Source organism: Callorhinchus milii, unplaced genomic scaffold (genome assembly GCF_018977255.1).
Source record: "Callorhinchus milii isolate IMCB2004 unplaced genomic scaffold, IMCB_Cmil_1.0 Scaffold11, whole genome shotgun sequence".
Lineage (NCBI taxonomy): Eukaryota > Metazoa > Chordata > Chondrichthyes > Chimaeriformes > Callorhinchidae > Callorhinchus > Callorhinchus milii.
The window spans coordinates 5,611,302-5,634,646 of NW_024704752.1; the positions used below are offsets into that span (position 1 = coordinate 5,611,302).

General features: G+C 44.8%; 1 protein-coding gene across 12 annotated transcripts in view; it reads left to right on the forward strand.

Annotated features, from left to right (window-relative positions):
* mbnl1 (muscleblind-like splicing regulator 1) overlaps positions 1-23,345 on the forward strand; it is a 120,181-nt gene that overhangs the window by 39,871 nt on the left and 56,965 nt on the right. For 11 of the 12 annotated variants that reach the window (XM_042339040.1, XM_042339039.1, XM_042339047.1 and 8 more), the window contains one exon: positions 14,997-15,967. The exons of the other annotated variant lie outside the window; for it this stretch is intronic. In XM_042339040.1, coding sequence (XP_042194974.1) covers positions 15,794-15,967 — 174 coding nt within the window. In that variant the 5' untranslated portion in view covers positions 14,997-15,793. The remainder of the gene's footprint in view (positions 1-14,996; positions 15,968-23,345) is intronic. 12 annotated transcript variants of the gene reach the window in all.

Sequence of the window (23,345 nt, forward strand, 5' to 3'; positions counted from 1 at the left end):
AATTACTAAATTATGTTAATACTGTGCATTTTTCCCCCTATTGATAATGTTTCCTGTCATGAAGGTGTCAGCTTAGCTAAGTGGATAGCATTCCTGTTTCTGAGTAAGCGTCGGGACTTTGAGCTTGTACTCCTAGTGACACTCCAATGCAATACTTGGGGAAGAGGAGCACTGCATTATCGGAGGGATTGTACTTCACACCTTGTACTAGGGCCCTATCTGGCTTTTCAAGTGGATGTTTAAGATCTCGTGACATCAGAAAAGAGAGAGAGAGTTTCTCCTGGCCAACAATCCTTTAGATAAAATTGGTTAGTTCACTGAAACAGAGACATTTCCATGTGTAGGTGGCATGCATATATGAAACTATCAATCTGTTCTGGATACTCTTAAGCATGACGATGGATGTAACAGACATCAGACTGACCCAAAAGTTCTTGGCAGTTTTTTCGGGGCATTGCTGTGTGGATTTGCCTGCATTCACCTACAAAATACAGTCACTGCAGTTAACAGAAGTTTCCGGTGAAGTGCTTCAGGACACTTTGATCTAGGATACATCAAATGGAAGGATTATTATGCAACAATTTATTGAGGGGAAACAACATTGGACCTCAATGGCTTGTAGAGTGTCCATGTGAGTATAGTTTGGGATGTGTTACAAATTATCTGTTCAGTTCTTCCTTTTTTTAAAAAAAAGCCACACTGATGTAGCATATGGTCAACAGACTTGTGCTGACACTCGTTAGCTTACCATGTGGACTCAAAAAAATAAAGCTTGGGCAGATTTTCAAGATTTTAGACAGGAGAAAACAAACTTTAACACACTTCTAAAGCCCCCTACCCCCACCTCCCCAATTTGGAGGCACCTGTGGGCTGTTCAGAGGTGTGATGGCTGATTAAACCACATCCTAACGATTTTGTGGGGGTGCTAGCTGCACAAAGCAAGCTGCAGGCGTGCAGAGACGAGGCCCCTACCAATGTGGTCTTAAGGGGGAAACATACAAAAAAAATTTCGGCATTTTTACTTTAATTTTTAAATTATTGTTTCTTCCCCCACCCCCTTCTTCTCCACTGTTTGAGATGTTTAAGTTCTTGTCTTTTACTTCTAGGGAGGGGAGGAAACAGTTGCACAGATACCCATTGATACCTTAACCTTCCCCAACCACCATTCCCGTGGCCATTATTTATGTGTGAGCGGGACATTTAGTAGCAATTTAGTGACACACAGTTTCTCTTTAAAGATAATATTTCCGCTAAAAGATTTACAGTCAACAGAATACAACTCCAGAGTTCCTGTGAATCTACATTCGGATACACCAAGGGAACAGGACCACAGAGCACAGGCTCAGAGTTGCAAAGGGTAATTTCAGGACACACACCAGGAAGTATTTCTGGATTTAATGGCTGGAAATGGAATTGGTGAAGCTGCGATAGGAGAATTATAAAAGGATATGTGGGCGGCAGGGGGAAAGGCAGGAGAATAGGACTAAACAGAGAATTTTCAGTGAACCATCACAGGCGTGCCACGCTGAATGGTCTGCTGTGCTGTAATGTCCCAGCGACCTGGGATGTCTTCAATTGTGGAGGACGCTATACAATGGTAATTTGTTGCTGTTCTGTTTTTTGTCCTCCGTCTGCCTTCTGATGCCGTTGAAACAGAGACCCTCAATGCCTCTGGAGTTGGGGGAAGTATTGAGGGTTTGCAATAGAATGAATCAGTCAATGCCGTGCAGCAGATATAGAGCTTCCCTCGGTTCCATTGTCCATATCACTCTGGGCTCGGAGCGGATCCTGACAGTGAAAGTGTGGCCTGTAGGTCACACAGCTGCTGAATACACAATAGAACTGACCAGAAGCCGGGAGAACTGCTTTGCAAGGGATTTGGCATGGAGACAGGCAGCAGGAATGACTATCGTTTGTCTGACAATTCATGTCAGCAATGACTCCTCTGCTCACTGCAGTAATTCAGGGGTGTTTACATATTTCGCCTGCTCCTCTCCTATTGGGATATCTCATTCATTTTTCCCTCCGCTGGACTTTGGGTCAAGGGCTCCAATCTGTATCTCTTCCTTTCATGAGCCCTGTTGGTCATAACCAGCACGGTATTGCAGCCGAATACGATCTGTTGCTCACCCAACACTCATGCTCATGGGCTTCCAGCAGAGGGTCTCTAATAATCAACAACAACATTACATTTGTATAGCGCCTTTCACAATGGGGATTCAACTCAATGTAGTCTTAACTCCAGTGAAGTTAAGGGATGCTGGATTGTCACATAAATTACTTTGGATGAGACATTGAACCTATGTGCTTGTTCAGGTGGATGTTAAAGATCCATGACATTATTGAAAAGAACTGGAGAAGTATTTTTGGAAAGGAGGAGAATGGGATGTATCCTTTCTCTTGATCCACATGTTGACTTGGGGGAGTGGGTGGCACAGGTCCTGACATGTGATCTCTGAGAATTGGGTTTTATTTGAGCTTAGACTGAAGACTTCAATTAAGTATTTTCTGATGGGTGAGTGTGAAGGTCCTGTGTGATGCGTGTTTGCTCAGAGCTCCCACACACTTCCAAGATGGTGTGATATCATAGCGCAGAAGACGGTTTGTTCAGTTTACATTGTTATTGTGTCCACAGGACAACGTTAATCTGTACCCAACTCATGTTGTCAGGTGTGTTATGAGTTTCACACAGAGCAGTGATCTCTTGCCTCTTCCTCACATCTCTTTGAGTTAGATGCTGAGGTGCATGTATTGTAATTCAGAGGAAATAAAGTATTTTGCGCTTTGTGATTTCTTGGGTGTCAGGGAATGTTGATGGGATGGTTAAAGTATATTTTTCCCAGTTACTGTTCCACTTCAGGTGTTGCCACAACATCCAGCTACTCTGGCTTGGCTCTGCACTAATTGGTTGATGTTATCCCATGTCAAAGCCTTCTCCCTTCAGATCTCAGCACGTCTCTCTGCGTGGTGCATATTAGTGGTAATTGTATTCCTGTGAGCACAGAATGGGGAGAGGATTGAGCAGCCTAAATCCAGGTTGGAAACTGAACTGAGGCTTACTTACATCAAAACTATGAAAACATTATGCCCGAAGTTCCACCTAGTCCTCAACCTGTGTAAGCATTTTGTCTTAAAATTTAAGATGGCACAGATTTAATCTGGTAGCCGCAATTCTTATTATTCGAAGACAGAATGATCACACAGGCTAAGACTGGGAAGCATTTTGGGCCTATAAATTATGCTTCAAAAATCAGTTGATACTTTTACAAAAAAAGTATTAATTCATACTGTAATATGCAATACAGTTGTCTCCTTTCTAAGGGGCATCATTGAGATTTGATAACAAACAGAAAATGCTAGTCATTACTTCCAAATACCTAACTGTTTTCAAAAGAGCTGCTTTGTGAAAGCACAGACACGCATGATACCGAGGAGCAGATATTTCTTTGCCAGCATGATTCACAGTTTTAACTACAACACGTATTTTTGTTTTCGTAACTATATAAGGAAATGTGAAGTATGCAAGTGAGTACTGTTAACCATTTCTGCCCTGGTGTGGGGTTTAAAGTCCTGTTTGATGGTACTAAATGCCACAGAGATTTTTCAACAACAACCAACAACAACTTGCCTTTATATCATATCCTCACATTGGCTAGTGTCTCAGAGCGCTGCACAGAAGCAGGGTTGGACACCAAGCAGGGGGTGGGGGGCAGGGAGGCCATCATAAGCAAAATTGAAGACGTAGGTCTCAAGGTGAGATTTAAAGTGGGGTATGGATGAAGAAGTCCCTTCGGTCCATTTGATTTTGTCCTTGCAGGACTTTGTCCACCTTACCATCTTCCCATTCCATTGTGGTTACAATTACTACCTGATGTAGCACGATACATTCCCAGATTAAAATCCCACTTTATGCTGAGTTAATGATTTCAGACAAAACAGGAATCAGGGCATTGGACCCGGAAGGGGTGGGGCATTACAGCCTCAAATCCAATACTGATTTGCCCAATGACTGACATTTTACTTGATGTTGGCAAAAGCCATTTTGTCTCAAAATTCAAGTGTGTTTGGGTCTTTCAGAGAACCAGGAAAAGGATGGTGAGTACATTTGTAGGGTTGATATAGGGTTAAGACATCTCAAGGTGCTTCACAAAGATTCTGTAAAGCGCATTGGATGTATTTTGTAGGCCAAAGTGGCAGTCAATTTGCAAACAGCAATGTCTCACAAACAGCCATGTAATGAATGACCAATTTTATCTGGGAAATCGTTGGCCAGAACACCGAGAGAAGCTCTTATCTTTCGCAATAGTGCCATAGGATCTTTAACGTCCACTTGGACAGGCAGATGGGACTGCAGATTAATATTTCGTCTGAAGGATGGCGCCTCCGATAATGCGATGCAGTGTCCCTCAACATGTTCCTAGGCATTAGCTTAGGCTATGAACTCAAAGTCCAACGTGGAGTTTGAATCCACTATGCTGAATTGCTTTAGAACTGCTTGGGTTGTCAGCTTGGACTATGAGCTAATGCAGTGCTATACTGAGGGTTGGAAGGTCTGCATTGTCAGAGTTAATGTTTTAAAAGATAAACTTTCTGAAGTTTCACAAAATATAATTAATTTGACATGAAAGTGAATGTCATTATAAATGCATTAACTCTTCAGATGAGGTTGAAATGTTAAGTGAATCGGCTGGCCATGAAAACCTCCATGGCACTATTTCAAAGAAAATGGGGAGCTTTCCTGTTTGGAGGTTCCCATTCGAAGCAGAAGGTGAAGTCACTTGGCCACTTATTCTTTAAAGAATTGGGCAGATAGAAAATTGACAAAGCCAAAGCTTTATGATGGGTGATAATTGGCACAATCCCCTGAACAAGGTGTTCTCTATCAATCACTGAAACAATGGAGAGACCTTTTCCAATATGGATCTATGAATATTAAGATATTTTCTAAATGATAATAACACAGAAATATCCTGTTTGCTAGCATCAGTGTAATTTGTGAAAGTTACAAACTGATAAGTAACGAGTGGATCTTACAGGGACCTGGTGTGTTTGAAACTAATCCTCCAGAGTTCTGCTTGATCTGGCACCTACTTTACTCCCAATCAATGTAAGTCGGACACACTCTGTGCCCTTGTATGGTCAGAATCCACTGGTTATAACAACAAAAATTACATTTGTAAAGCGCCTCATAAATGTGTTGCTTGCAAATTACACCCTGAAGATCATTTGAAAAGTTATGGGGAGATTTGGGTTTGGACCATGCTGCCATGTTCTAATACAAATCCACAAGTCACTGTACTTTACAGAAAATGCCTTTGAAGTGCTTTGAGATGTTTCAACATTATAGGTAGTATTTTAATAATAATGCAGCAAACGCAGCTTATCCAGTTCCAACTGCACAAAAGCAATACAACCACAATTACCTAGCTGTAAACATGTCAATTTAGCATATCTTTGAAATGTGGGTTATCTGCCACTTTGATTACCCATGGGGTGGAGCAGGGCCAAAGGGGCTTCCAATTCTGGCATCTGATTGAAATTACACTGTATGACTAAGATCCTATATACTCCAGGGAGACCCAGGTTGGTTCAATGTTCAGTGTAAAGTACACTAGGATTAGTGCATATTGGTTTATTGTACTCTAGAGTAGTTTTGCCATTGGCTCGGGGCACTTTGAAATGCTCTCCAGGGAAGATCTTGTTGGTTTTCTATAGTGTTAGTGTGTTAATTGTATGCGACAGGGTACAGAACCAGTACTGTACATTCATGTTAAACTACATTGTGACTATGGCAGTTTAATGTACTGTGCAGGACAGGATACAGGGTAGATAATGTTTACATTGGTTCCATATCCTGCAGTCAAACAGCCTAAATGTGCTGCATTGCTGAAAGTACTGTCCTTCGGATAAGCCATTAAACGAGGTCTAGCCTTCTTGTCCTCTCCCTCCACTTAGCAGGCTGATTCATATCCCCTGACCGGCCCACCCTACCATTGGCGGTCGGGCCTTCAGCCTCTCTGCCCCCACCCTTTGGAACTGCATCCCACAGTCCCTTCGCTTTGATCCCTCCCTTGCCTCCTTCAAGGCATGTCTCAAGACCCTCTTCTTCGACTTCGCTTTCAGCCACCCTCCTACCTCTTCCTTCCAGCCCTCCATCCCCAACCCACTGCTCTGGTCCAAATCCCTGACTGTCCAGCACCTTGAGACGTCCTCCCGATGTGAAAGGCACTATACAAATGTAATTTGTTTGCTGTTATTCAGTAAACATTAAAGATCCCATGACACTAATCTGAAACAGAAGGGAGTTTTCCCAGGTGTCGTGGCCAACAATCTTCCAGATAAAATTGGTCACTGACTTCATGGCTGTTTGTTGGACATTGTTGTGCACAAATTGGCTGCCACATTTGCCTATAAACACACTCACTCCACTTCACAGTAAATCTTGTGAGGCAATTTGAGATGTAAGGTGCTATATTAAATGCAAAGATTGTCTATATTATGGGTGCTTACAGAGATCTTAGATTCAGGTGTTAATTTAATGTACAATATTATGCATACTTAAAAGAGCACTTCTGGAAGGTTTGGGATGCATTTAAAGGTTTAAAGAGTTTGATTGCTGGAAACCTGATATGGAGATCCATTAAAAATAAGTAGTGAGTGTTGATCTGAGGGAGAAGTTTAGACAAACAACCTACCATGTAGATCAGGAATAATGGGAGACCTAATGAGTACAGTACACCCAATAGTTTTCGTGGAGAATGTTGGATTTTGCGAAGAGTGCTGGATTTTGCGGATTCTGCGGACTCAATTTTCTATTGGCCCAGGAAATAACCAATGCCTTCTCACGTGTAAAGTGAAATTGGTAGATATCGGAGAATACAGCTAAATTGGAAACACACAGCTCTATAAACTATCACTGGCTTTAATAAAACCTGTGCTGTTGTGCCACAAGCTGTACCAGCTGGCACCAGTGTCGTCTGGTGGAAAAATCAAGCACTTAATAGAATTTCTTCTACCAACTGAGGCCAAACCTACCTGCCAGGTGAGGCAGGTTAGAATCTGCAACCTTACAGGTGAAACATAAAGGTAAAATTCATTGGTATCCCTAAATATGAAATTTCATCTACAAAAACACAGTTACTACATTTGTGAAACACTTTGAGACATCCTCATGGCGATAAAGGTGCTGTATCAAATTAAGGATCATTATTATTTTTTGTTATTAGTTCTGGGTTTTAAGTACCAGTTATTGAGCAGCAAAGTCAGGTGATATATTGAAGTTAACGGTTAAAGGGAATAATGGCTCAGGCTCTGCAAGGGGATAAATTCCACTGTACATGGATCGAGAAGGGCTTCATCGATCTGTGTGTGTGTGTGTGTGTGGTGGGGGGAATGCAGTCAGTGCTGATATCAACCAATCACAACAGCTTTGTCTAAGACGAAAGAAGATGGTTGCTGTTTGGTTGTTAAAACCACTTCATTTTCTTCTGTAATGTTTTTCTCTCTCCTAATGTGTTGTTCTAGCTGCGGCATCCTGACCAACCCTGTGAAAGTTATTTAAGGTCAGCACTGGCCAGTGACTGAGTGAACATAAGGGCTCAATGCAACATCAACACAGTGCATTTGCCCAGTGAATGTGAGCCAGATATTTTCTAATGGTGTCAAACCCAGATTGTTGGCTGAGAGTTTTAGATACTCCGAACAAGTGATGCGATTCATACCATTATGTGTTAAATAGTGAAGTGTCACTCCCTCCTGCACAAGTGGTTAGCTCACTGACACAAGACTGTTCAGAGCTCTATCTGCTGAACAGAGAAGGTTCGCTCTTTGGTTTATAGCATTTGGAATCAACGGTCTATTCAAGATTGCAGAGCTCATAGGTCACAGATATGGCTCAGGTTGAATGGAGCCCATTGTTCTGTGACGAGCAAAGAATGTATCAGCTGCTCCTCTGCTCTCAAGGAAGAGGAGAGGAACAGCTGATGATTCCTAGTTTGTAATGAACAAGGTTTGCAGAGATGATGAGGCCTAGGTTGGTGACTCAGTGGTTTGTTGGAACCAATTTAAGACAATTGCCAAGAGAGCGAAGGGGGAATGACTAAGAGAATCATTTTTAAGTGGAGAGTTGTTAGGATATGGAATGCTCTGCCATGTGACCTTTCCTTTCGACCACGCCTTTGGGCACCTTCCCCTCCCCCTGGCTCGGTCCCGGGATCCGTAACTGTAAAGCGCTCTGAGATGCCTTCCGGCATGGAGGGCGCTATATAAATCCAAGTTGTTGTTGTTGCAGTGGTTGAGGCAAACATTACCTTTCAAGAGTGAACTAGATATCTAAGAAGGAATAATTTGTAAGGGGATGAGGGAAAAAGTGTTAAATGGGACTGATTAGATTATTCTTTAAAAGAGACAGCACACACGATGGGCTAAATGGCCTTCTCTGCTTCAGGATGTATAGGAGTAAAGTCTGCAGCATTTGCGTTGATTATCTAAGAATTGTATTGTGAAATGTCACAAATTTTACCCCCTAGAAGTTTACAACATTTGCAGTATATTCAGGCTGTTCTGGCGTTTTTCTTCATAGTCACTCAGTGTGATGCTGCTTGTTCACTCACTCTTTCCTTCCAACAAGACACAGTTGCAGAGATTGAGAAAAAGAGGGAGACTGGCACACAGACATCCTAATCAATTCTGGAAGGAACTATCTTGCCTTTTAATTGTCATATTGATTGAGCTTGGCCTCATCATTCAACACATTGCCTGACCCCTGCACAATCCAATCTTGCCTCTTGCCAATGCTCAATTTCAAGCTATTCTTGACTCGTGACCCAAGAGACCACTCTTAATTGCTTCTGCTGGGCAGAAATGCAGATATTTTTAATGTACAAGGTGTCCACACAGTCCTCTTACACCCTGTTACAAAATGATATGAGTGATATGAAATTACGAAGGAGCTAAAACAAGCCGAGGTACATTTCACCTTGTCACTCCATCCATGTTATGGAAGATGTCTCATTGAACATGGCGCCGGATCATTATCTGCCATGAAAATGATGGCGCTCACACCCACCAATCCATCTGAATGTCTAAATACAGTGAAACACTTGTACTGAATACAACTGAATACTTCTAAATACAATTATTATCATCATCCTTCCACATGTTTCAGTTGTTGGTCTGCATATTGTAGAGAAAAAAGATAACAGGACTCTGTGGACATCCTGTACTTGCATACTATGTGTGTGTGCGTGCGTTGGTGTGTCCTCCTTCTTCAAACAAGCTTGGTGCAGAATGTTTGAAAGTGAGAAATTGGTCACCTTTCAATCAAGCTGTGTTGAATGATAAAGCAAAGGTCAATCAGTTCTACAATTAAATAGCAAAATGGTTTCTTCCATCATTGAGAAGATTGGCCTCCACTCCTCCAGGGGTTGATGTGGCATCATAAAGCCAGTGACGCTTGCGAGGCTCAGAGATTTTCATAAACTCAACTATCCATCACTTTTATATTGTATGTGCATCGCCTCAATAAAACAAGACTAATTGTAGTGAGAAGCGGAGCTGAAGTAGCGCTGTTTGAAGACTAGGAGAATTAGTTTGATATGGGTACCACAGGATGGTGTTATAGTGTGATTGACAGAGGTGTATATAACAAGGGATTATTTTCTTGAGAAGAGCTTTAAGGCTGAAGTTAACCAGACAATAACATTCTAAAGTCAGTCTTTGCCAACTGTTATATTTTTCCTGTTATCTGGTGTTCTTTATCCAGCGTGAAGCTATAGCATGTGGCTGTAGAAGAACAAATATCAAAATTTAATAGATTTTCACTCTAGACACATAATAAACTGTTCCTCATTTTTTGTAATTTGTTGTAGGGTGTAGACGGTCACACCTGGGTATAGAAGTAGCTGTGGAAATAAGTATGGTCAGTATGGTTTGTTGAATAAGAAAGAATGCGTGAGTTGGAGGGATTTAGGGAGAGAGTTTCAGAGAGCGGGGAAAGATGGCTGAGGCAATTGATTGATTGAAAGACATTTAAAAGAGAATTACAGAATCATATATTAGGGATTAGCGAAAGGGATTAGAAGGTATGAGAAAAGTACAGAGAATTGGGATAAGGATAGGCATTTTCAATGGTGCAGCAAACCAACACTCATACAGTAGCTGCATTGGATTCCTTCTGTGCTGAAGATTTCTATGGTTTTGCAGTGTGAAATTACAGAGCAGCACCAACTAGAAAACTTTGATGCTGGCTGAAACCCCATCTTGATTAGTTCTTACTCGTCAAATGTTAAAAATGAAATGCATGTGAGCAGCCATAAGGCGCTTGTGACCTGGTCAATTTTGGCTCAGCCTGGTGTGCGGGTGGCTGGGACACATCCTCTTACATAGCGCTCAAGATGTCCTGACTAAAGACTGATGGTGTACAATAGAGATGATAGTCGAGACTGCAGGGTCACATCTTCAGGTGCAGAGAGACAGCTGAGATGGGACCCATAGAGGCCCTCCTGTCAGATTTGTGGAGAGGGTGCTGTCCATGGAGGGGGGTGATAAGAATGTGCTCCTGTGTGGTACATTTGTGGGAATTTCAGGACGTCACCGGGAAGTATTTATTTATCCACAGAGTAGTTAACTTGAAGAGGTTACCGGGAAAGGTGGTTGATGCTAAAATGTTGGATATATTTAAGAGTACGCCTCATGCTGTATTGAGGGGACAGTAGGGTAGAGATTCTCGAAGGATGAGATTTAAAGGCCTTCTTCATCCAAATCTCTTGTTTCTCTATCTTGTGCTGTTCCCTCTGTACTGATGTAATGAAGGGAGTAGTGTGTTTTACTGCCTGATCCAGAAATTGGGATTAAACTTACAATATTGCCGAACATGTTCCTATTCTTAACACATCCTCTTGAACTGCTTTGCAACACAAACACTGATGATGCAAAATAGCCATATGAAGGCTGAATTACAGGCTTAATTAACAGTAGGAACTCATTATGAAACACCATAAATCTTATCGTGCTTCACAGTGTTCCTTGCTGTTGATGCATTGGTGAGGCCCAGGAGTGAGTGGGATTACCTCAGGAGAATATGGTTCTTTTTCATATTATGCTGATATTACGCTGCTGGTGTTGGTCACACATGAGAAGACTGGTTCTGTGCCCTGACCTACTGACTGATTGGAAAAACAAAGCCTGTGAAATGTGTCTTTTGGAGAAGATCCCAATGCCTGTCACTGGTAAAGACTGTGCCTGGGTGATTACCAGTATCCTCGCTGCAGAGCTCCCTTATCAGTGGATTGGGGAATTAACATTTTGCCATTTAGGAGAATAACAACAACAACAACTTGGAACTATGTAGCGCCCTCCACGCCGGACGGCGTCTCTGAGCCCTTTACAGTAACGGATCCCGGGGAGGGGGAGGAAGGTGACCAAAGGCGCTGTCAACAAGAAAGGTCTTCAGCCAAGATTTGAAAATAGGAAGAGAGGGCACGAGGTGAAGGGAGTGAGGAAGGGAGTTCCAGAGCTTCGGGGCTTAGTGGCTGAAAGCACGGCCACCGAGGGTGGAGCGGAGCACTCGGAGGGACAAGGGGGAGGCCAAACCCGGTGGAACAAAAGCAACGGGCACTGTTGTGAGGAGAGAGGAGATCAGAGAGTTGGGGGGTGCAGAGGAATGGAGGGATTTGAAGATAAGAGTGAGGATCTTGAAGTCGATCCTCTTTGGGACAGGCAGCCAGTGCAGTCTGACAAGGACTGGGGTAATCGGGGAGCGGAGTTTGGTGTGGATAAGAATGCGGGCAGCAGAGTTCTGCAAGACCTGGATGTTATGGATGGTAGTGGAGGGGAGACCGGCGAGGAAGGCATTTGAATAGTCCAGCTGAGGTGACAAAGGCATGGACCAGGGTTTCAGCGGCTTTTGAAGTGAGGTATTGGTGGAGACGAGCGATGTATCAGAGGTGGAAGAAAGCGGTGCTGGTGAGGGACCGGATGTGGGGGAGGAAGGATAATTGGGGGTCGAACCTGATGCTTAGGTTGCGTATAATGGTGACAATCTGGATTCACAAAGGATTCCTAAATATTTAATCTTGCCAACTTTAATTCTGTCTTCCCGTTATGTGCATTTATAGGTGTGCATGTAGCATTCCTGAGGTTGGTTGGGAAGCACATCCAGATTCTCTGAAGTCTTTACTTGTATTTCCCTTGCAAATCCAGGTTAAATTCTACATTTTAGACCCATCTTCCAGGTTCAATAATTAATACTACATATCGCAAGCCACAGTGTGGGGAGAGGCTGGGAATGAGGCAGGGAGGGAACTCTTGGGATGACTGCTGAGTTAGGTGCTTGTCAGCTGTTAGCACAGGAAGGAGTGGTGAGAAATGTTATCTTGTTCCCCAATGACAGTTAGGAAACTCACTCTTCAAGCATGCAACTGAACCACAAGGGCCTAAACGGTCCCAGGTGTGAATCCTGCCCTGTGGTCTCAGCCTGGGCAGTTGCTGGAGCTACAATGGGCTGGGGAAGGGAATGAAGTGGCCATGGGTCTCATTCCTGTTCACTGCTGAGTAACTTTGGACCAGATGGAAAGTGAGTTTCTATGCAGGCCTGTTTTCGTCTGTGTCCAGGTTTATGTGTGTGTATCTGTTTGTGTACCAAAAGTCTCTTGACAGCAGTTCCATACGAAGCTCTTTAAGATTTGATAAAGCAGATTAGGATTATCAAATGCAAGGATTATTTGGTGTGTGTGTATGTACACGTGTGTATCTGTCTATGGGAGCTTGTGTAATCCTGTGTTTGTGCATGCTTGTGCGAGTCTGCTTGTGCACGTGCTTGAGTGTGCTTATGTGAGTTCTTGTGAGTGTGTGTTTGTGTGGGAATGCTTATGTGTGTTTGTGTGGGAATGCTTTTGTGTGTGTATGTTTACGTGTTTGTGTGCGCGTATAACTGATTTACTCAGCCTTTTCTGACACATCTGCATCTCAGGTGGTGAAAGGGTTAAAGACGTACAGTGGGTAGTAAATACTCAAGAGGGAAGCAGATCGCAAAGAGACATTGTTTTAATAGGAAACCCTCCCCCCCACCCACTCCCAAACACCCCCTGTGGTGAGATCACTGGGATGCTTTCCTACAGATCTAACATTGAGAATTAGGGCGGTGCTGTTTTTCTGAAGCGCAAGGGAGCCTGGCTCTGAGTACACAGCCACAGCAGCCGCCCTCATTGCACAAGCACCTCTCATGTAAATTTTTTCCCCAAAACATAATTGAGAAGTGATGACATCCCTCAACGCATGAAAAGCTTACACGTACTTGTGCCAAACACTGGCTATCATCTTGGTGAATTATTTGATCAGCTGCAATTAGTAATCAATATTAGTACCTGTTCATTCGCTGCCCCTGTGTGTCTCGCTGCTTAAAGGGCAGTGAGGGCACTGGCCCCTCAAACACCAAAGCTTTTTCGTGAGAACCTGGCACTACGCTGTACAATTTCTTTACTCACAAAAAAATCTATCTTGAACGGGTTGAGCACTGGTTATGGTTGGGGGAGGGGGGTAGAGCAAAAGAGCGGGGGAATGTGTGTTCATCACTTCAGTTGGAGAGTTTTCAATTTTTAGCTCTCTGCCGGCAAATATTTGAGATTTAATTGCACACCGCCCTCTTGCTCTGAGCTAGTGTTAGTTAAACAAACTCCCTCCACACTCTGCTGTGGAAGTGACGAGATGGAGGTGGCTTTTGCTGTAGGGGTGCAGACAGCAGACATGCCCAAACTGAGCGAGGGGCAGGGAGGAATGGGATATTTAGATTTCAAATTACTCTAGCTAGAAAGTGTAGAGTTAGCAGTAAATAGCTCATCCTAGTCTGCTTGCAAATGACAGCAGAACGTGCATAGGTATCAGTAGGGAGAAGACGCTTTGCAAATTCCAAATTGCTATGCTTAATATTTAACGCTAGCATGTAATAGACATGCCCTTTACTTTGGCTGAGGCACGGTTTTGCCAGACGTCCTGACAGCACTGAGATCCCTCTGTTCCCCGCGCAACACGAGCACCGGCTAAAAGAGGTCAGAATAAAGGCAGCTTTTGTTAGGTCTGACTGAGGCCGTGATGTCTTTGACAGACAGACAGACCGCCTGGTCGCTGAGTGGGGAAGATTTAACAGGACGTAAGGAGCAGCGTCTCACACGCTGGAGGCAGGCACAGAATGGTGCCAGTGAAGAGTGCGCTATTCATGGCTGCTTTCCCCCTTGCAGTCGCCGTCCATCCCCCCCCCCCCCCCCCCCCAGCTCTCAGCCCTCGGCCACCTTTTCCCTCCCCACCCTTCAACCCCAGGAGCCAGCCATTGCCTTACCCCTCGTGCAGCAGCTAGCTTCCTCCCCTAGCCCTAGTTGCAGGAGCCAGCACTTCCTCCATTGCTTCCCCCCCACCCCAGGAGCCGCCTGCCTGCCTCACGCCTCCCTCGCAGTGGCCGGACAGGTTGTGTGGGTGTGTCTCAGGCAGGCCAAACTGAGTGGGAAAGGTGCAGGTTCAGGCTGGGAGCTCTGTATGTATGTATATGCTGGGGGAAGGGTGCAGTTGCCGGGAAGCTGGTGGCGAGCTACCGCAGTCAAATTGTAAACTGCATGTTAGGGTGAGTTAAAACACACAAGTCTCCTTGCAGTGGAGTTAGTCGCTTCTGATGGCCGTTCGTGCTCAGAGCATGTGCAGTGAACGTCCGACAAGCTCGACCTTTCATAAGACAGCCCACACTATCGGCTCTCTGCCCAGGATACTGCTGCAATATTTTCCCTAATTGGCTCTCCCTATCATGCACTGCTTCACAAGGAGTGGAAAAGCTTTTTTTTAAAAGAAATTCTCCAATGCTCGGCTGTTTTACACTGCACTGTGAGTGTCCGTGCACAGATAGACTCTGCCTTTGCTCTTGAGGTTTCTTTTTTGGTTTGCTGTTTTGCACACTGTGGGACGGGTGTGGAGTACTGCTTGGTAAAATGTTGATGTGTCTCTTTCTCCTACAGGTTGGTACTGAAAAGTGCCTTTCCTGACGTCCCTGCTGCTTGGAACCGCTTCTAGGGCAGACTGTGCTTTTGCCTTGCTTGCTGCCAATTAAACAGAGACAACAGCACCTCAGCCCTCAGTCTCCAGTGCACTCGCCTCCCCTTCCCTCCCACCTCTCCCCACCCTGTTCCCACCTAGACCCAAAAGAGGGGAAAAAACAGTTTGCAGTGCATCAGCCTGGCATTGCCCTCTGCTGCTCTACTGTAACAATATATATCTAAATATATATATAAGAACAGAAAACTTTCGCTGCAGAATAAAACTAACTTCTGGCTGAAAATCAAGGTTCTTTCAGTTGCCACTGCACACTGGCGATTTTACAATTCAAATAACTTTACTGAAAGTTCAGTGCAAGCGAAGCGATCACCAGCTTTACAGACGCGCTCCAAATTGGCACTTCGGATGGTTGACTGAGGACCCACAGCTAACCTGCGCCAGACCTGACAGATTGGCATCCAGCACCTTGCTGTTAATAGCACTGTTATTTGTTTTTAAAAAAAAGCCTTTTGAAACGACAATCTTAATGACATGAGTTTTTTCTGAGAAGGAAATCCTCTATTTCTATCAAAAGCCTTCTGTAAACTTTTTTTTAAAAAAAGTTTTTTTTAAAAAAAACTGCACGCACTCATAGAGAACGGGAGACTTTGAAAGTATTTTTAAAAAGGGTTTTGTTTTTAATCGACGTTGACGCACCACCGCAGTCTGCCTGTTTTATCTGCACCCTTCGGGAATCCCGCCCTACCTGTAACTCTCAAACATGGCTGTTAACGTGACACAGATCCGAGACACGAAATGGCTGACGCTGGAAGTGTGCAGAGAATTTCAAAGAGGGACATGCTCACGACCAGACACTGAATGTAAATTTGCACATCCATCCAAAAGCTGCCAAGTTGAGAATGGAAGAGTCATTGCCTGCTTTGATTCACTGAAAGTAAGTACAACGTGGTAGAAATACCTCCATTGCTTTCTCTTGCCTGTTGTGCGGTTGAATGTTATGTATCCCATAGAAGTGAGTGATGTGGACCCTGGATCCAGGGTGCGGTAAATGGGGTCAAATCTGCCTTGTGGCTGCTCTCTTTCCCATCCACACCTGACAGGGATAGCCTTGCTTTGCCTAATCTCTTTGTGTTGGTGTAACAGACTGCAAGGCTAGTGGCCTATAAGCTGATGACTAGCAGTTGTATGCGTTGATGGGCCCCCGCTACAGTATTTTATTATGCACATGTGTAAATCTGAATGTGGTTTCTATGAACATTGTCCTGTTTGATGTTCTGAAGCAGTGGTCCAGTGCAGTGGCCTATTGCAAGTAATTGAGATGTCATTTCAGTGTCAGGAGGGAAGATGCAACAATGCAGTCAGAGATGCCAGAGATGTACACACATGCAACTGCCATTTAATGTGTGCCTTCCGACTTATATATTTATATATTTCAGCCACCTCACAAAATGCCAGAACCCCTCAGCTTTATCTTGGGTCCAGGTGCTTAACGAACAGCGAAAAACAACTTAAAATATATGCTTGGAATTTTAGTTAGGAGCGGAAGGGTTAGGCTTGCATTGTGTGCAAGATCTTGCAATAAATAATCTGGATTGAGGCTCTGCTCAGCTGCCCTTGATTCTTACACCACAGGCCCATGCACTGAACCTGGCCTTGAGGCCTGAACAAACTGCCTGAGGCTTATACTGGAGGCTTTGTTTACCCATGGCTTAATATATGAGGCCAGCCAGATCGCATATGGAGTCTGACATATGCGGAACTCATCACCCTGCTTAAGGATTTCCAAACCAAATTGATCTAAATAGATATGCTTACCTAATTCTGGGCAGTATATTGCATTGGTTAGCGAGAGCCAAGGCCCGGGGACCCCAGAATGTGTTTGGGTATTGCTGGAATTCAACTTGCTAGGATCACCTACCGATTTAGGGTTTTGGCTTTCAATTGGAAAGAATCCCAGCTCCCAGTGATTGGCCTGTTTTCCAAGTTTTGCCAGTGTGCCTGTCAGCTGGTCTGTCCTCACTATGCTGTAGTACTGCAGACCTGCCTCCCTAAGTAACCGCTCTGCTGAAATTGCAGAGGGTTGAATCGATTTTCATGTTCTGTTGCGATTTATTTCACCTTGGAATCATGGTGTCAAGGAGACCGCTTACCTCCCCAGTCATGTTGGCTCACTTGACATACATATTGCGCTATTTTGTGGGCATTTTGTTGCCTCAAATGGAATGTATGTTCTGAGATTTCAAGCATTTTGGGGTGTGCTGGTCATTTGGTCAGTGGAAATTTAAGTGGAGTTAATCACTTTTACTGACTTGTTCAAATTAGAATAATGCGGAGGGCGATGTCCTATCTGCTTTTAGAAAAAATACTTCATCCACTGAGATTTTGAGTTTACAGTCTAGGCTGAAGATTCAGTGCGGTACTGGGGAGTGCTACATTGTCTTATGTGCCATGCTTTGATTGGGATGTTAAACTGAAATCTTGTGTGCCTGTTCTTGTGGATGTTAAAAACCCATAGCACAACAACAACAAAAACAACAACTTACATTTGCATAGCGCCTTCAAGTCGGGTGGATGTACCAAGACAACAACAAGAACAACAAAATTACATTTGTATAGTGCCTTTCACATTGGGAGGATGTCCTAAGGCAGTTAGGGATTTGGACCTGAGCTGGCAGTTGGGATCGGAAGAGTGGGAGGGCAGGGGTGGGGGGGGGGTAACTGAAGACATGGTCAAAGATGGGGGTCTTGAGATGAGCTTTGAAGGAGACAAGGAAGCGAGCAAGGCGAAAGGACTGTGGAATGGAGATCCAAAGGGTGGGGGCAGAGAAGCTGAAGGCCTGTCTACCGATGTTGGGGCGGACAGAGCAGGGGACATGGAGCAGGTCACAGCCCGCTGAGCGGAGGGAGTGGACAGGTCGATATGGAGTTAGCAGGTCACAGAGGTAAGGAGGAGCAAAGCCTTCAAGGACTTTGAAAGCGAGAAGGAGGATTTTGAAGCAAATGGGAAGCCAGTGTAGCTGGGCGAGTCATAGAAATAGGGGCACTATTGGAAAAGAGAAGGGAGTTTCTACTGGTCAACAATTCACAAAATAAAATTGGTCATTTCAATGGATGTTTGTGGGAAAATTCTAGTGTGAAACTTGGTGCTATGTTCCCCTACAAATACGGACTACACATAGCTATAGCACAGAAACAGGCAATTCGACCAAACAAGTCCATGCCCACTGCAATTTCCTGTGTAGTCCTTTGAACTGTTCCGACAAAAGGCAATATTAAGCGCTCCAAGACATCGCCCTAATGAAGGAAACTGTATAATGCAAGTTGTTTTTGTTGTATATATTGGTAAAGATTATTATTATATTGTATATTTTTAGTATGTTATATTTTGCACCCCTCTATTACCAGTGATGAAGTGAACTGTTGGCGTTGTAATGAAAATTGCATCACATTCCATTTTAGATTCCAGTTTTGTTTGTGTCTCTTTGTGTCTGAGTGTGAAACGGTGTGTGTCTGTGAGCGTGGGACTCTGTCTGTGAGTGTCTGTACAGCAAACTCTGCCAGTATCAGCCAACCAGTGACGTTGCTGTTTGAGGAAATATTTCAAAATTACCCAGAATGGCCGGAGCCCTGCCCCCTGAGTGGTGTTTGACTGCAAATATGGTAAAAGTATGTAATCCAGGCAAAGATATTCCCTTAACAGGACAGTGAAAGGGACTCGACTATTTGAAATGAATTACTAGAGTGAAAATGGGTAGAGGTTTTTTTTAATACAGGAAGATAATTAGCATGAGTTCACTCTAAACAGGCACCGGGGGAATTTGTAACTTTTTTGACCTTTTTAAGGTTTTACTGGCTAATGGTTCAGATGCCTCTGTAATCAGCGGATTTGCGCTAGGTGTTTTTGTCAGGGCACTGATTTGAGAATGGTACCAGGAATTTCAGAGGGCAAGTTCAGGACAGACACCAGGAAGGTTGGTCGATGCCAGAATGCTGCATTCATTTAAAACGGTTGGATGGTGTGATAGGAGGATGGTAGAGTGGGGAATCTGGACAGAAATGAGCAGAAGGGTCTTAGTCCTCTCTCCTCAGTTTGATTGCCTATGTTATACTGCTTCTTGCTCTCTTTCTCACTCTTAATTACTTTTTGTATATTGGTTTTGTTATAACGTTCAGTTGCTGGTAATACCAGGGGGGAGAAAAATGTGACAGGTGACGTGATATCTTTGGGTTGAAATTCAGCAAATTTAATGGAACATTTAAGAAATATTGCAAATTTACTCTCCACTGTGTTCCACAGCATCCTTAGTCTTGCTGTGCTTCTGAATCCATTAAAGGAAAAGGAGTAGAAGAGAAGTTACCCAGGGGTTAATGTACACAAATCTTTAATGGAGAGAGGGCATGTTAGTAAAGCTGTTAAAGCACATCAAATTGGTGCATGAAGTACAAAGGTAAAGGGTGTAATGCTGAATCTGTTTAATCATTAATTAAGTCACGGTTAGAATATTGTGTCCTGTTTTGGGCATCTAACTCATAGGAAGGATGTCAAGGCCATAGGGAGGTTGCAGAGAAGATTCCCTGGGATGGGAGGCTTTACTTACGAGGAGAAACAGTTTGCTGCAGTGATGGTATAATCAATAGTGTGGGTGTTCTGAAGGATGAGATCAGATGGGTTGAAGAGCCTTCTTCATCTAAACTAATCTTGTGAGCTTGTGCATTGGGATGTTTAATTAGAACACAGAAGGGTGAGAGGAGTCTTGATGGAAGTATTAAATTTTTTTAAGGGTTTTGATAAGGTAAACGGAGGGAAATTTTTCCACTGGTCAGTGGGTCAGTAACAAGAGGACACCAATTAAACAAAAACACTTGGGTTTTTATACATCTCGCCATATTGAAACGCCTCAAAGTTTCAATTACTATCATCAATCACTATCAAGTACCTTAGAGACGAGAATGCTACCAATTGAGCCAAGCTGACTGATACAGCCAACAACAACAAAATTACATTTATAGAGCGCCTTTCACGTGAGGAGAAAGTCACAAGGCGCTGGATAGTCAGGGGTCAGGACCCAAACTTGGGGGAGGGGTGGGGTAGGATGAGGGAAGGCAGAGAGGTTGGAGGGCGACTGAAGGCATGATCGAAGAGGAGGGTCTTGAGACCGGCCTTGAAGGAGGCAAGTGAGGAGACGAGGTGAAGGGCCTGTGGGATGGAGTTCCAGAGTGTGGGGGCAGAGAGACTGAAAGCCCGGCCACCAATGGTAGGGTGGGTCGGACGGGAGACATGGAGCAGGCCGGAGCCCGTTGAACGGATGGAGCGGGCAGGTTGGTAGGGAGTCAGCAGGTCAGAGAGGTAGGAGGGGGCAAGGCCATGGATGGTCTTAAAAGTGAGGACGAGGATCTTGAATTCGACACGAAGCCTGGTGCGTGAGAGTACATGAGCTGCAGAGTTTTGGATGATCTGCTGCTTGTGAAGGGAAGAGTTGGGAAGACTGATGATGAGGGAGTTTCCATAATTGAGCCTCAATGTGACGAATGCGTGGGTGAGGGTTTCGGCAGCCTGAGGGGTGAGGCAGTGGCGGAGTCTGGCAATGTTGTGGAGGTCGTGATAGGCAGTACCACTCATGGCGTGGATGTGGGGGAGAAAGGACAGTTCAGGGTCAAACAAGACACCCAGGTTCCTGACTGGCTTAGTAAGGTTGAGTGTCAGCTGTGGAGGCTGATGCTGCCAGCGCCCGAGGTGCAGAGATGCTGGCGCGAGCCAATCAGGAGGGCCTCGGTCTTACTGACGTTCAGTTGGAACTAAATAGCCACCATCCCTTTGTAGGTTAGAGCCAGCTCAGTCATGATGATTTAATGTAGAATGAAGGGAAAGCCCGGATATGCTGAGACAGATATTGAGTGGGCCTTGTTAAGCAGACAGAAAACAGCCCATGATATAGCAGCATATAAGCCATTGGGAGGAATTTTATGGGAAGGAATACGCTACATTACGATAAGGGACTGAATTGTACAGGAGCAGAAAGAAATGAGGCAGGGCTGCTGGGAAAGATAAGTGCCACAAGGAGTGCAATGTCAGAGTGGCCTCATTAGAGAGAGAGAGATGGAGAATTGTTCATGTAATAAAGCCATTGAGAAACCTAATGACAGCCTGTGTGCTATCATCCTGACAATGTAGCAAGTGCACACAAGAGATAAGACAGTCCAATCTGACTGCCTCTATTGACTGCTCTTGTAACGTATGAATGTTTCACACTTTCAAAATGGGTGTGATTATAATTTTTTTTAAAAAAGGGGAAAACACTAGAGTGTAATTAACGGTCAGAAGAATGAAACCCATGTGTCCTTCCCTCCCCCCGCCCAGGCGTCCCTTAGGAGGAATGGCAATCCTTCCCCAAATTGATAGATATCTACATCATTGATTTCTTAAGCTGACCCCGAAAGAGGAAGCACATGAGAGATAATGCTTTTGTGGTTTGTAACTTTGTGTTAGTAACAGAGTGGCTGTTGTTTAGGCAGAGCACAGTCCCTCACAGTTACAGTTGTCTTCCTTAGGCAAAGGTCCCACCATTGCGGTTTTCCAACTCACTTTTCTGAGGACAATTGACCCCCTTCTTTGACTGGGATATAATTTGACGGTTCCCTTCACTGCCTCTACCTCAACCAAGTAACCGTTACTGTTTTGTCAGTCAAGTGTCTGATACATTGCAGAACCTGTCACAATGCTTAAGAGTACCACCACCACCACAAGACCAACAAAATTACATTTGCATAGCGCCTTTCACGTTGGGAGGAGAGGAGGGTCTTGAGATGGATAGGTCTTGAAGGAGGCAAGGGAGGGGCGAGGCAGAAGGACTGCGGAATGGAGTTCTGGAGAATGGGGGCAGAGTAGCAGAAGACCCGCCCGCCAATGGTGGGGCGAGTGAGGCGGGGGACGTGAAACAGGCCGGAGCCGGCTGAATGGTGGCAGCGGGCAGGATGGTAGGGGTTAGGAGGTCTCAGAGGTAGGAGGGAGCAAGACCATGGAGGGTTTTGAAGGTGAGGACCAGGATCTTAAACTGTATCCTCTGTGTGATGGGAAGCCAGTAGAGTTGAGCGAGGATGGGGCTGATAGGGTCACGGACCCTGGTGCGGGAGAGGACACAGGCTGCAGAGTTCTGGATGATCTGCAGCCTATGGAGGGAGGAGTTGGAGAGACTGACCATCAAGGAGTTTGCATAGTCAAGCCTCAATGTAATGAAAGCGTGTATGAGGTTTCGGTGGCCTGCGGTGTGAGACAATGACAGAGACGGGCGATGTTGCGGAGGTGGGGGAAGTCAAAGTGGGTCATGCCACAAATGTGGGGTAGAAACAATAGTTGAGAGTCAAACAAGGTTCCGGACTGGCTTAGTAAGATGGAGTGTGCATCCATGTATGGTGATGCTGTCAGTGCCTGAGATGTGGAAGTGCTGACAGGAGCCAATCAGGACAGCCTCGATCTTGTTGACGTTCAACTGAAGAAAATCAGCTCTCATCCAGGACTTGATGTCTGGCAGACATTCTGTGAGGACAGCAGTAGTCCTGGAGTCCAGGGTGGTCATCCGTATATATGAAAGTTGACCCCATGTCTGCGGATGACGTCACCTAAAGGGAGCATGTAGATATTGAAAAGGAGGGGCCAAGGACAGAACCCTGTGGAACGCTGCACGAGATGATGCCGGGGCTAGAGGAGAAACCGCTTGTGGAGATGAAGTGGAGATGGTGTGAGAGGTACGATCTGAACAAGTCAAGGACAGAGCTGTGAACATTGAGGTGAGAGGAAAGGCTGTGGATGAGGATGGAGCGGTCGATGGTGTCGAAGGCAGCAGAGAGGCAGAGGAGCCTTGCTCGCAGATGGACAGGATGTCATTTGTCACTTTGACCAGGGCTGATTCTGTGCTGTGAGTGGCACGGAAACCCGATTGGAGAGGTTCGTGAAGGCATTGGCGGGAGAGGATTGAGTGAAGCTGGGAAGCAATGACTCGTTCCAGGACCTTGGAGAGGAAAGAAAGTCTGGAGATGGGATGGTAGTTTGAGAGTAGAGATGGGTCCAGGGAGGGTTTTTTAAGGATAGGTATGATGACGGCAGTTTTAAATGGGGTGGGACAGTACCAGTGGACAGGGAGATTTATGATATCTGTGAGTAGAAGGGCAAGGAGGTGGAGCTGGGAGGTAAGCAGAGGTGTAGGGCTGGGTTTGAGGGAGCAGGTAATTGGTTTCTTGCGGATTATAGTGGTGGTGAGAGAGGAGTGGGAGACAGGTTCGAAGGTGTGGAGGGAGGGAAGGGTAGGGTGTGGGAG